The 14,143-nt window shown below is 38.0% G+C and overlaps 1 protein-coding gene across 1 annotated transcript; it reads left to right on the forward strand.

Moving 5' to 3' along the window:
* The first annotated feature begins 9,070 nt into the window (after positions 1-9,070).
* On the forward strand, positions 9,071-14,143 carry LOC113275606 (serine/threonine-protein kinase prpf4B-like). The gene is made up of 12 exons (XM_026525143.1): positions 9,071-9,553; positions 9,955-11,276; positions 11,368-11,543; positions 11,658-11,911; positions 12,003-12,071; positions 12,160-12,232; positions 12,393-12,549; positions 12,644-12,935; positions 13,105-13,219; positions 13,322-13,485; positions 13,704-13,778; positions 13,910-14,143. The coding sequence occupies exons 1-12, from the start codon at positions 9,209-9,211 to the stop codon at positions 14,096-14,098; spliced, it is 3,231 nt and encodes a 1,076-aa protein (XP_026380928.1). The 5' UTR covers positions 9,071-9,208; the 3' UTR covers positions 14,099-14,143.

Genomic DNA, 14,143 nt, shown 5'->3' on the forward strand with positions numbered 1-14,143 from the left:
CCCAAGAGTTTTCCTACTCCAAGTTTGTAAGGCTTGCTGGGTAATTTATAGTTTAGCAGCTATATTAGCGCTTGCTGAAGTACTATGACCAACTGTCCAAAATTGTTTTATTATGGAAGTATACTCTGGATACTTAGCCAATGTTCATACAATCTGAATGGAATATACATGTGAGTTGCTTAAGGATGAGTGACTAATAATAGAGGCGCATGATTAGACCCAAGGAAATCAAATTAAAAAGGTAAGCTTGCAGATAAACAAAAATCTCTCTAGCTTGTGAAAGCTCTATCCAATCCCACCTTGATTAGATGATTTCCTTGTATATAATTTGACTAAGTATAAGGATCCCCAGCATAAGGAACATCAGTAAAACTTATTTGGTTAATGATTTATAGAGGAAAATAGTTTTCTGATTTAGAGGTGTCTGCTCCCCCGATTTTTCCTTTTATGTCAAAGTACAGTTCACATACCCTATAATCATCCAAGGCAATGTATACTAAGTACTTAAAGCCTCAATAGCCGACCGTTGAATCTTTCTTATCATTTACGTAAACATAACGCAGTGTCTAACCCCAATGCTCTGTGGGAAAATCAGACTAATCCTCTTCGTTATGATACCACAACTCGGGGATTTTGGGTTTGGAATGGGATTACCAAAGATTAGAGATTATTAAATTTTTGTTGTTTACGAGGTGGCACTAGGGAACACATAAGTATCTGGGTGATAAGTGGATTCCTAATCACCCTGATCTTGTACCACGACTTACTCTTTATCACTTACATGAATACAGTCCTGGCTAGTTTGGGGCGTAGTGTGATTATTTGGTGCCTATGATTATAAGACAAAAAAGAATATTTTGAAGTAAAATGGATAATCCCTATCCAACAATTTTACTAAACGGTAAAACTACTCCTGATTAATTAGTGCTAATTTGGGTGATTAAATGATGTTTAATCAAGTTAATCCTGAAATCAACTACCATTAATTCATCATCAAAACTTGAAAAAAAAGTATTTTAAAAAAAAAAAAAACTTGAACCACAATTAGTTGATGTTAGTGCAGTCATAGACCGATTTTTGGTTGAGTTTTTTCAATTGACGAATAAAGCCCGAAATCGGTTTTTGTTAATGTACACATAAACCGATTACTATAAACGAAGTTTATAAAAGTCCACATGATCCGATTGTTACATATTTTTAGAAACAAAATATTCATTACATAGTCTAATTAGCACATTACATACATATGCCAATTCAGTATGCAAATTCTGGAATGTGACAGATCAAATGTTCGTTCATGAACCTCCTTGCACGACGGTGCAACACCGCTTATTCCTTGTGGTGAATGAACTTATTTTCCCCGTTATGAATTCGCCATAGGCCCTTGAATCGTTCCATCTGTGATTAAATTATTTATTCGATGTTGTATGCAAACATTCAGTATGCTTACTTTAACATACTCTCGCAACAATATTTTATGTATTGGAATCGAAAAGATAAGTCTCTCCATTTATAGTTTTTTGGATTCGTGGTGCGTTCATAATAGAACTCTTTCACCCTCTTCCAAAACATTGAATATAGTTCGTTGGGACGTTCGTGGAAGACGGGGATGAACAATTTTACGAGCTGCATCTTCTTCCAGATCCCATTCTATTTTCTAGGCTCAGGGTGTGATGTGGGAGTGGCTCAAAAAGGTTGTCTTTATATAGAGAAGGACTCAACGACTATTTTTTTCGACATCAATTCACACAATCGGATTTTAGGAATATCCACATAGGCCGATTCTAGTATTGCAAATTCATATAAAATCTGCCTCGCCATAATCGAGTTTTAAAACTGCACATGTAATCCGATTCTTGGCAAAACAAAGTTACAGAAAAAGTTCCAATTTTCCTTACAAGAATAGGATTACATGGAATGCCCACATAAACCGATTATGAAGGTATTCGAAACTGGATTTTACATTGTTACACGTAAACCGATTGTGAAAGAAAAAATTGCAGAATCCCATAATGTTGGCACACAAATTGTAGTTGGTTCTTTTGTCGCCTCCTAAGAAAACACAAGCAATTTTTAAAACAAACCAGATTCAGTCATTCATAAACTAGTGAACATAACAAACATAATTCGAAAATAAGTTTAAATATAAGTTTTGACTCCATAGTTATCCATAGTTAAAGACATAAGTTTGGAAAACAAAGAAGCCATTCAATCATCAAAATCCACACCACGAGCACGACCACCTCGTCCTCGTTTAGAAGGTTGGGCGCTGCTCGATGCACCTTCAGACTTCCTTTTTTACGGTAGTTTTCGTCCTCTTTTTTTTTTGTCTTCTCGACCACCTCCGTTTCCCCAAACTTTGCACACGCTTATACATCTTCGAGACTGTTCAATTCATTAATCAACTTTTCATTGGCCTTAACATTTTTCCCTTTCCTGATATCTATCCTTGCTTGGGTTATCAAGTGCCCGACTCGTCTTCTCTGTTTCCATTTTAAACAACAAACATTCAACAAATCATGCTAAAACCATTAAAAAAAACGTAATTGAGTAACAATACGCACCAGGTATTCGAGAGATGTATCTTTGTCCTCTATCTTGGGCATCTCATCTACTCGTATCACTTGAGTATGCGAAATGTTGAGGTACCACGGCATGTAACCCGAAATTGCCTCATTATTTGTTTTCAAATGACCATCCATATCATTTTTGTACCTTCTCTCATCCCAGTATTCACATGATGGTAAAGGGTGGTAAACAATCTCAATATCCTTATCCAGTGACTTGCTCTTGGCCCCGTTGATTTTAAACTTCTTGTGCTCCTTTGGAATTTTTTGTACGTATCTGCATTGTCTTTCAACTCTCTTTGGGTTGTATATTACATGTCCTCTTGGGTGAAACAAAGGCCCAAAATAACGTTCTTTCTCGGTGCACCCAACCATCTTTCCTTTTCTTTTAGTTGATACTTCCTTGTAAGGGTCAAAGGCAACATATTTCGTCGTCAAGTTGTCCAACTGGTGTCTCAACTTCAGATAATCCTTATTTTGGGACTTTTTCTTACTGTTATAGGTGTACTTGTCTCCATAAAACCTATCATCCCATTGCTTGTTCAGAAAAGCCTTTTCAGCAAATATTGGAAAGTGCAAATATATCCACGCATGCAGAAAAGTCGTGTTCCCTCCGATTTGGTTCCTTTGAGCCCTAGAAGCCTTTCTCAACTCGTTCAACGAGTGAGCAAGGATGACAGAGTCCCAAGAGTATTCGTGAATCTTGTCAAATGGTTGCAACAGTAGAATAATGTTGGCGCTCACATGGGCACCGAAAATGTCGGGGAAGATAACAAATCCCACGATGTAGAGGACATGTGCATTGGTCGTAGCGAAGTTATGTTCCTTGGTAACCGCTTTTACCTGTGCACGAAGCTTCTTTGTTTCCATGAAGTTGTACCTCGAGCAAGCGAGACTGAATATCCTCTGCTTTGTTGTGCCTACTAGCATATCTGACTTGGTCTTCTTCTCATCCCATTGGAACACATCCTTGGTGAAGGCATAAATCTTGCCCCACTCAAGCTCTTGCGCGTAGTCTTTGTGATTCACGACTTTACCTTCTATGCTTAGACCGGTAATGAACTTCGCATCATTTGGAATTATCGTCAATTCACCAAACAGAAGATGCAAAGTATCTGTTTCCCCGTAAAATCTCTCGGCAAAAGCGGAACAAAAAGGTCTGTCGTAACCAAGAACCAAATTGTCGACCACGGGCAACAATCTCGTAGATTTTGACTAGCTCGATTACTTCCTCGACTTCTCCAATTGTTCATTCTGGTTCATACTCACTGACGTTCCTGGATTCATACAATGAACGACATCCTTATGATCCTATCAAATAAAACAAATCTGATAGAAAATAATCAAAACACTAAACGGATAATAAGTTTTATCTTACACAGCATAAGGTTTAGGTAGTTACTATGGTATGGAAGACGATAACGTCCCAACTCTCTTTATACCCCCATAAAAACTTTTCTCCATCACCGGGTAACTCGTAAACGGTATCAGTAGGACCGCGAGGAAACATATTAAGTGGGTGGGGCATGTGGTCCCCTTTCTTCTTCTTTGGACCATCATTCTTACCATTTGTCTTACCTTGTTCTTGAATGTATCCTCCTTGGACTGGTTCTTGAACTTCTCCTACTTGAACTTGTTCTTAAACTTCTCATGTCTCTTCATCAATTGTATTCTCACTTTCTTCTTCATCACCTCCATTCTCAATTTCTTCTTCATCACCTTCATTGTCACTTTCTTCTTCATCAACTTCCTTGCCATCACTTTCTTCTTTATTGATATCCTTGCCACCACTTTCTTCTTAATTAAATTCCTCCTCACCACTGTCTTCTTCAACAACTTCTCTATCACCACCTATTTCTTCAGTAGGTGTAGCAAAAGCAGATTCTTCTTGTGTTGGTTGCTATGCTTGAGGTGGTGGGTCATTGATGCAGATCCTTTTGGATTTACTTTCCGATCCCCTTCGGTGAGAAGCATTCAAATTTTTACCACCCTCTCGGCGAGGCCCCAAACTCTGAGGATAATCAAATTCATTTTTCCTATTATATTTCTTTTCGACTTGGTTTTGTTGCTTTCCCTTGTTTGGCCTGTATAATACGGAGATAAGCGACAAACAACAATGAAATTCAATGCATATTTTTGAATTCTAGGTACACAGTCGGTTTACTCGATGCACATTTTAAATCCGATTCCTAATATAACACATCAACAATCGGTTTATATAAGTGATCGTGTAATCTGATTCTAACCAAAAAAAAAGATACAAAAAAATTGGGCATTTTTTCTTAAAACAGTCGGTTTACTCGATACACATATAAAATCCGATTTTAACATTGCACATCAACAATCGGTTTTTATAAGTGCTCATGTAATCCGATTATGGGCTAAGCAATTTGAAACCAAAAGGCTACACAATCGGTTTTTTTGGACACATATGTAATCCGATTCTAACAAATAATTTTTACAGAAAAAAGGTTATGCCTATTGTAATTGAATTGGGCTATGTAGTCATTAACATTATCTAATTTTGGTTCAAATTTCTCGAACCAAAAAACACATGCAGCATAATTGGTCTTTCTGGGCATGAACATAAACCATTTTTATATATAATCGGTTCACCGGTACATTGACATAATCCGATTCTGATAAACCCAGAAAAAATTGAATTCAAAATTTTCAATTTTTGCGCGATTGCATGTTACTAAAACTTAGTTTAGAGGATTGGGTTGATAGAAAAGTACCTGATTCGACACATTTCCTCCTTTAGTTGTACGATCAGAGACGGTTGTTCCTACTTAACCGTTATGTTTCGAATCGCTTCAATAATTCCGGGATGATGCTCACTAGGAAATTTCCTGTTAGTAGCATTTTTTACTCTTGTTTGGTTCGACTTTCATGGAAAAAAGAAAACGATTAATCCTTTTTGGATCGTCGATATTCGACGATGTTTTGGTTTCACAAAAAAAAAAGGAAAAAAAAGAGAAAAATCAGTTTATAGGGTGAATGAGAATGAAACTGATTTTGGTTTTAGGTTTAGGTTTAGGTTTTATTATTAGAGAAATTCCTATGGTATTGTTCAAATGAATTTTTTTGTTGAGCCAGGTGGATGGCCAAACAGGTTTCTCCATTGTGGGAGCAGAAATGGGCGGTTGATCATCAAGCGTCAGGACTAGCGACACATGCTCGCGTGCGTTGCTCAAACTCGGGGTTGGAACTAAAACCGCGGGCGTTTGGGACATAAACGCGGCATTTATTCCTCTCACGTTGGCGTTTGAAGCAAAAACGCCAATGGATACTTTTTTGAGAATCAACTTTTTACCTCTATAAATTACCATCATCTTCAAACAATTAAATCATACCAAAATTCACTTCTCTTGAATTTTCTCTTCCGAATCTATTTCAATTTTTTAGTTTTAATGGCTGAAAAGGCGATCACATTTTTTTGCGATGCAAAACTTGAAGCTGTTGTTTCTAAGATATGTGAGAGTTTTTAAAAAGATTGAAAAATTTAAGAGGGAAGTGCAAGTTTTTGAAGTTGCTCCAAGAAAATGTTCCGCTAAAAGGCAAAGAAGAGCTCTAGTTTTGAAAATTACCAACAAAAAATGCAAAAACAAAGGCGACACTGTCAAGGAGCGCATTGAATGGAAGATACGTCAAATGAAGATAAACAGGAGGCCAAAGCTTGTACTTGATTTTTATTGAAGTTGTTTAGTACTTTTTATTATTGTCTAAGTTTATATCTTGTAAAAGAATTGGCAGTAATATCAATGAATGAAAATATTTAGATTTTAAAATAGATTTCCACTTCTGATTAAGCGAAATTTATTATAATTTAAACTTGCAAATAACATCAAACTACATTTTAATAAACCACAACAAAAACACCAAACTACACCAAATCTAGCGACATTCTCTCTTTAGAGTTCATAACATTCAAAATGCTTAAACTCTCTTCCGGTTTCTTCAGTAAACTTGGTCTGAGCGAAGTTTTTTTGTAAAACAGATAAACAACAAGTTCAGATATTTACGATGCAGTTGATCAGTAAGGACAAAGGTAAGATACTCGCCAGTTCTTCGTTGGATAATTCAGAATTGCTACGGTGAACCATCCAAAAAACTTTTGTATAATGTTTGACTTCCTTAGTGATGAATGCAGTTCTTAGTTCTAGGCTCTTACTGTTTCTTATGGTTTCGTTCCGCGATGCTACAAAATATCCCAATACTCTTTCCCAGAAATAGTTATTGTTTACTGGTCTTATCATACAAGTAACCAACATCGAACAAGAGTAACATCTTCTTCCATTGTAAAGATCGGGAGAGACATTCGAGTGCAGTATAGATGTGTTTGAGATGAACCATCTTTTAGAATCATAAAACATGCTTCGTAACAAAAAGGTTTACCATGAGCTTCCTCCCAATTATCAAGAGCTGTTTGGATCACTTCATCTTCAGTTACACCGATGAACTTTTCTCTATCAATTTCCATTACCAGATCAAGAAATGGATGGACTGCAATCCTAATAGATTGAAAACGAGCACGTAATCAACGAGCATCTCGGTTTCCTGGGTTTCCCATCAGTGGGACGAACATTGTAAAAACGTTCTCCTAAAAAGAACTGCATTGAAAGCCCATTCCAATGATTACCCTATGAAAAAAATATGCTTTGCATATAGTTATATTCTCTTCTTCAGTAAACTTGGGACCACAATTTCTAATAGACATTTTTGCAGAGCGAGAGAGATTAAGAGTTTTAGAAAAAAAGAAGAAGAAGAAGATGTGAATTAAGAGATGGGAAATTAATAGGTCGAGAAAGAAAATCGAGCCATTGGAAATTTAGTCGTTGGCGTTTATAGTAAAACCGCGCGGCTTTCCTACAACCGCCCGTTTGAATTACACACGGCTGTTTTTTTTTTGTTATAAATACAACACTAGGTTTTATTCTCAACCAAACCAACAGATTTCTTTCTTAAGCCAACAACATCCACTATGTTTTCTAAAGTCAAAGCGAATCAAATACTATGTGTCGAAGTAAAAGAGGTTTGTCCATTATGTTTCATGGATAACCACAGTCTTATGCAATGCCATTGGATGTATTCAAAGTGTCGGCGGGAAGGTTTTTCACGTATAAGAATGGTGATTGAATCACAACCGGAAAAGCTCAGGTATTTTCAATGTCAAGATCCCAATTGTCCAAAGGAACCACATATGCTAGATGATACTGTTAAGATTAAATAAGAAGAAGAAAAGATTGCAACACTATGCAAAAACTTCAAACTTAAAGCCAAATTGAATAAGGAGTTATTACACTGCAAGCATTGTGGATATGGAGATCACGAATACAAACATTGTCCATAGAGAATCAGTAGATGCTCAAACCCCGGTTGCAAGACTTTTATGCATTTCCTAGGTGTTTTTTGGTGGAGTGGGCTGATTAAAGTTGAAGACAAATCGATTCACTATGGTATTATGTTATTTTGTTGTTTATTTTGTGTTATTACGATTATCTAAAACCAAACATGTGGATGCCTTCACATTTGCACCGTCAATATCATAACTAATTTAAAATTTTCTTGGATTAAACACTGCACCATCAATCTCATAAATAAAAACATACTGCATTGAACAACCGCATCATACATGAGAATAAAAGAAACACATTAGATTAAAACAACTACTACATAGGCGTTAGTTCTCGTCGGGTGGTGGAATTCCTAGAGCGATGTAGGGATTGTATTTGTTGAGCACCCTAAGAATGTTGAAACAAGCGTGGAAGTCGAAAGGACGACCGTCGTGAGATATTACCCACATCGCTAGAGTTTTGGGTTCCACTTCATGTACAACTTCACCGTTGAGCCTATTTCTGTGATTCTCCATCAGTAAAGTGATGAATTCCGATACAAGACGACTAATTGAACTAAAAAGATGTGACAATAAGTGAGGATCACGCTTATTAATGTTTCCCGTTTCAGCGACGAACATTTCATAAACTTTCTCCCACAACGTCGATTGGGATACATTCATACTAATATCTACAACATCTTGTGTGTGAAAAACGTAGGCTCTGCAAATAGCTAAATCCTCTTGTTGAGTAAATTATTCATATTGTACTAGACATCCACCAAGCGTATTTTTCTAGAGAGCAGTGCTATCCTACACAACTTTGCGGGTTGACTTCTCTTGCAAGCGGCTTTTAAACGTTAGATCAGATATGTTCCACATCTAAAATCCATATATGAAAGCCTTGAACCCTTTGGGGCCCGTGGTGGATCCTGAACTGAATGCGAATAATCAATCGAATTGCGAATCCAACCGTTTATTTGATGATCCAACGTCTTAGAAACCGCTTGACCGAGAAGTTATCCAGTAAAGCCATGCTTGTTTGGACTAACAAACAAACAAGTTGTATAGAATCGCTAGTCGGTATCAAAGTATCATATAATATCATCCGACTCGAATAAACAACTCGTACATAAAGAGATAGGACGGACATACTTCCTAGAGAAAACGTAAACACAGTATACCCCAATCAGAAAGCATCCGAAAAATCCCTCCCGCTAAACTTGTTTTCGCGATTTTCCTATTCCTTTTCCCTCTTTCTGCCCAAACCCTAACCCTAGAATTCTGAAAACTCTCTGCAATTTCCATGGCTGGAGACGAACAAGATGTTCGTAAAAAACACCATAGATCTTCTGAAGATGGATTAGAAGAAGATTCGAAGCGAAGGAAACACAGTCACCGTAAGAGTAGCCATCGCCACCACCACCGTCATCATCGACATCGTAGTAGTAAACATGACATTGATAAAGAAGATGTTGAGGATCTTGTATCTCAAAATCTTCCTGTTGTTGATGATAAAGAGGAAGGTGAAATTCTAGACGAGGAAGCTGAGGAAGGTGTTTTTGATGGGAAGAGAAAATTGGATTCTGATGTTGAATCTGGTGAAATTGATCCTCAGGAACGTGTTGAGAAACTTGATGATCGAAATCTGGTAATAACTTTCCCTTTTATCGGCTTGTTTCTTTCATTCGTTTTATTTTGAGTTCTATTTAAAACCCTAATTTTGTTGATTTTGGGTATTTTCTTGTGTGTCCGATCAGAAAATAGATATTAATATACTCCCTTTTATACCTTTTGCAATCCGTGATATTTGAATCGCATTAGCTAGTAAGGCAAGCATGGGATTGCTAATTGCTAGTTAAGTCAAACCAAGATTACACTGTGATGCAATTGCAGGCTAAAGTTTAGATAGGCGAGTTATGAAGAGTGATGCCGTATAATAATTTCGTAAGACCTGCTTACAAGCTTATAGAACTTAATATTGATATGCACTTTATAGTCTTTGAGTTGATTTTAATTGCATAAATATTAATGTCATTGCTAATTTTTCAGGGGACCAGTGACGCACACAAACTTTCTGATGAAAAGGCAAAGGAAATTAGGCGTAATTGCAATGGGTTTTTGGAGCATGGTGAATCAGCAATTGACAGGCACAAAACTGATGGGAGTGTGGTGAAGAGTGTGGATGATGAAATTGATACTCAACAGGATTCAAGGATTGAAATAGTTGAGCACAGGGAGAAAAAAGTGAAAAGGCGAAGCGATGACACGTTTTCCAGATATGGGTCCCCAGATCGTGTCAATGGTTATAAAGAAGACACATCCAATGCTGGTGATAAGAAGAGCCATAGAGGATCAAGGTCTGCAAAAAATGGTTCCACTAAGGACAGGCATGCTGAATCAGATGTTAGGAAAAGTCGTGGAAGGTCGAGATCTCCCGTCACTAGAGAAGAAGCTGACTCCAGAAAATACAGGAAAGTAGATGATAGCTATATTAGTACTGAACATGTTAGAGATTCTGAAGACGATAACGCGTTGACTTTGAAGAGACATTCAGATTCAGTTGATGGTGAAAGAAATGGTTTAGAGAGTGTGGAAAAGTCTGTTTCTCCCGGAAGCAACAAGTACAAATCTGTTGTACACTCTCCATCTTATGATAATTACCATGACGAGGCCCATGTCAGGAGCAGATCGGTGTCCCATGATCATTTTGAAGATACCAGTGGCCGAGTTAAGCTGCGTGATTCACCAGAGAAGGCTAAAGATGAATCTGACCATGAAAGAGTAGGTAGACATGGTAGAGAGGACAGGCCTAGGAATAGAGAACGGGGTAGTAGTTATTCTAGACACAGTGGACGGGAGAAGAGGCATGGCAGCCGAGACATCCAAGAGAAGGATAGAAACAGTAGCCAAGACGTACGCGAGAAGGATAGACATGGTAGACGAGACATGCGCGAGAAGGATAGACATGGTAGCAGAGACATCCGCGAAAAGGATAGACATGGTAGCCGAGACATCCGCGAAAAGGATAGACATGGTAGCCGAGACGTCCGTGACAGGGAAAGGCATCGCAGTAGGGAAACTCGAGAGAGGGACAGAGGGAGGGAGAGGGAGAGGTATGACAGTCAGGTGGCTCGTGATAGGGACAGAAGTAGGGACAGAGGAAGAGAGTGGGAAGGACAAAGGCTGAGAGATACAGACAGGGGTAAAGATATTGATAAAGACAAGGACAGGGGCAGGGATAGGAACAGGGAAACAGAAAGTAGTAGAGATGGTTATAAGGACATTAGGCGTACAAGACATGAAGAATCAGAAGATCACCATGAAAGAATAAGATTAAAAGGTTCTGAGGTTGGTGAAGAGAATCTACAAAGGTACAATTCCTCTTATTTAATTGTGATAATTTATCTATGAAGGCGTCGCGAAATACTGTCATACAAATTGTATTGTCTTTATGTGTTTCAGGGATGCAGAGAAGCAAGAAGATGATGAGGAAATTGGACTGAAACTTCCTGAGCAAGAAGAGGAAGACATTGCCAGAATTAAGGAGGAAAGCAGAAAAAGAAGGCAAGCGATTTTGGAAAAATATAAAAAACAGCAATTACAACAGGTTCAACCTCAATCTGAAGTCCCAGAAAAAGGTAGCTTCACTTTAGCGTCACTGTAATTATGAATTTCTATATATGTATTTAGAAGCATATTTTGTTGGTGTCTGGTTCATATTCGTCTCTTATATTTTATTTACCTTGAACCAGAGCCAAAGGCTTCTCTTCATACAGACAAGCTTCCAGAACAGTCTTCTCTACCTGCAAAAAACCTTCCAGAACAGTCTTCTCTGACGAAGACTGCCATTAGTCTTGTTCCTAAACTTCCGAGGAGTACGAATGATGACTCAGATGCTGATGGTGCTGACCCAATATTTTCAGTAGGAAAATCGCCTGCACAGAATGGAACATCAGTTTCTGAGAAGACTCAAGGTGCCGGGGGACTGGGTGATGGCACTCCAAAGGTTAGCAAAATTGTTCACGACTCCGTGTCTCTTGGGTGCTGTAATATGTGGAAACAAAACTAATTTTATGTATTTTTAAAAATGTTTGCAGAGTGAGAGATCAACAGACATGTTCAGTGATGACATTTTTGGAGAATCGCCTGCTGGGGGTCGTAAAATGGTAACATAAACATGGATAGTTTTCCTCGTGTTTCTTCCGATATTGCAGTAAAAAAACATTCTGTTCATTTGATTTCCTGTCTTTGCAGGGGAAAGGAGATGGTTTGCAAGTGGAAAGAAGTGGCCTTAATGATAATTGGGATGATGCGGAGGGATATTACAGTAAGTATACTAGTATATGATCAACTCTTCCTTTTTTGGGTCTTTATATTTCTAGATTCGAGTTTGGTTGTTGGTTTTCCATTTTTATAAGCACATGTTTTGTTCTTGCAATATTATGGGCTTTATTTTTGTCCTGATGGTTAGGACATGATCCCTACAGGTTATCGATTTGGGGAAATACTCGATAGCAGATACGAGGTCATCGCTGCTCATGGCAAAGGTGTTTTCTCCACTGTTGTTCGCGCGAAAGATCTTAAGGCTGGGAAGGATGATCCTGAAGAAGTTGCCATAAAGATTATACGTAATAATGACACTATGTAAGTTTTATATGGTTTTCTTCAGAAAGGAAATCATGCTTTCAAAATTTTGCGATTGTCTGAAATATTGTTGTAAATTGCTCTTTATGAATAGGTACAAGGCTGGTCAAGAAGAATTGATTATACTGAAGAAGCTAGCTGGAGCAGATCCAGAGGACAGACGGCACTGTGTCCGATTTCTCTCAAGTTTCAAGTTTAGGAATCATCTTTGCCTAGTTTTCGAATCACTCCATATGAATCTTCGTGAGGTTTTAAAGAAGTTTGGTCGTAATATTGGCCTTAAGCTGACTGCTGTGAGGGCTTACGCCAAACAGTTATTTATCTCGCTGAAGCATCTAAGAAATTGTGGCGTTCTTCATAGTGATATAAAGCCAGACAATATGCTGGTAGGTTAGCTTGCCTTCCCTTTTTCTTGGCGTGTGAAGGCTCTGATATTTTAAAAATGCTACTGTGCTTGTATCCTAGCAGCCTTTATCTGTTTACTTCCATTCAGGTAGTTTTGTAGTTTTTTTGTCTCTTTTCGATTAGTGTTCTCATGTGCTGGTTTATTTTCAGGTTAACGAGGCTAAGAATGTACTAAAACTTTGTGATTTCGGTAATGCTATGTTTGCTGGGAAGAATGAAATCACACCATATCTAGTCAGCCGTTTCTACCGTGCCCCTGAAATAAGTGAGTTTCATCTTTGTATTCCGCAGTAGAAAAGTACTTCTGTTTGCTACATCCCTGCGGTTCTTTATTATGTGCTTACATTTATTTATTTTTCTCTTGCAGTTCTTGGTTTGTCTTATGATCATCCCATGGATATCTGGTCAGTTGGGTGCTGTTTGTATGAGCTGTACTCTGGGAAGGTCCTTTTTCCTGGGCCATCAAACAATGACATGCTTCGGCTCCACATGGAATTGAAGGGACCTTTTCCAAAAAAGATGCTTCGAAAGGTTTGTTCTCATATTTGTTCATCCTTAATGAAACTAATATTTTCTTCTGATTGGGGAGCTTGAATCTGTGAGAACGGCATACCCTTCATTTTTATCTACATCTTGATTCGTTTAATATAGCTGAATTGAATTTATTCCTTGGTTAGATATGCCATAACCTTCCATGTTCACTTCCAACAGTATTTGCTCATATAATTTTGTTATTACTCTTCTTCCAGGGAGCTTTCACCGATCAACATTTCGATCAGGATTTGAATTTCCATGCTACAGAAGAGGATCCTGTTACGAAAAAGGTGAACATTAGTTTCCTGTATATTGAGCAATTGCTAATGAGTTCCTTCGCTTCAGATGATAGAGTTACATGCAATTAAAGTGAACATAACACATGCAATCATTGATTGAGGCTTATGATTTGTTTTTGTAGGCAATAAAGAGGCTACTTGTTAACATTAGGCCAAAGGATATGGGCACAGTTATTACAGGGTCGCCTGGGGAGGATCCGAAGATGTTAGCCAATTTCAGAGATTTACTGGAGAGAATATTTGTGTTGGATCCAGACAAGAGGATGACGGTAGCTCAAGCATTGGCTCATCCCTTTATCTCGGGCAAGTGACAAAGACAGCTGGTTTTCTGACTCCAGACTGCTGTCGAGCTACAT

Source organism: Papaver somniferum, chromosome 4 (genome assembly GCF_003573695.1).
Source record: "Papaver somniferum cultivar HN1 chromosome 4, ASM357369v1, whole genome shotgun sequence".
Classification (NCBI taxonomy): domain Eukaryota; kingdom Viridiplantae; phylum Streptophyta; class Magnoliopsida; order Ranunculales; family Papaveraceae; genus Papaver; species Papaver somniferum.

Coding starts and splice junctions, on each gene's coding strand:
- LOC113275606 (XM_026525143.1), top strand. CDS start 9,209: ATGGCTGGAGACGAACAAGATGTTCGTAAAAAACACCATAGATCTTCT. Junction 11,277..11,367: donor GGTGAAGAGAATCTACAAAG/GTACAATTCCTC, acceptor TATGTGTTTCAG/GGATGCAGAGAAGCAAGAAG. Junction 13,486..13,703: donor CAAAAAAGATGCTTCGAAAG/GTTTGTTCTCAT, acceptor CTCTTCTTCCAG/GGAGCTTTCACCGATCAACA.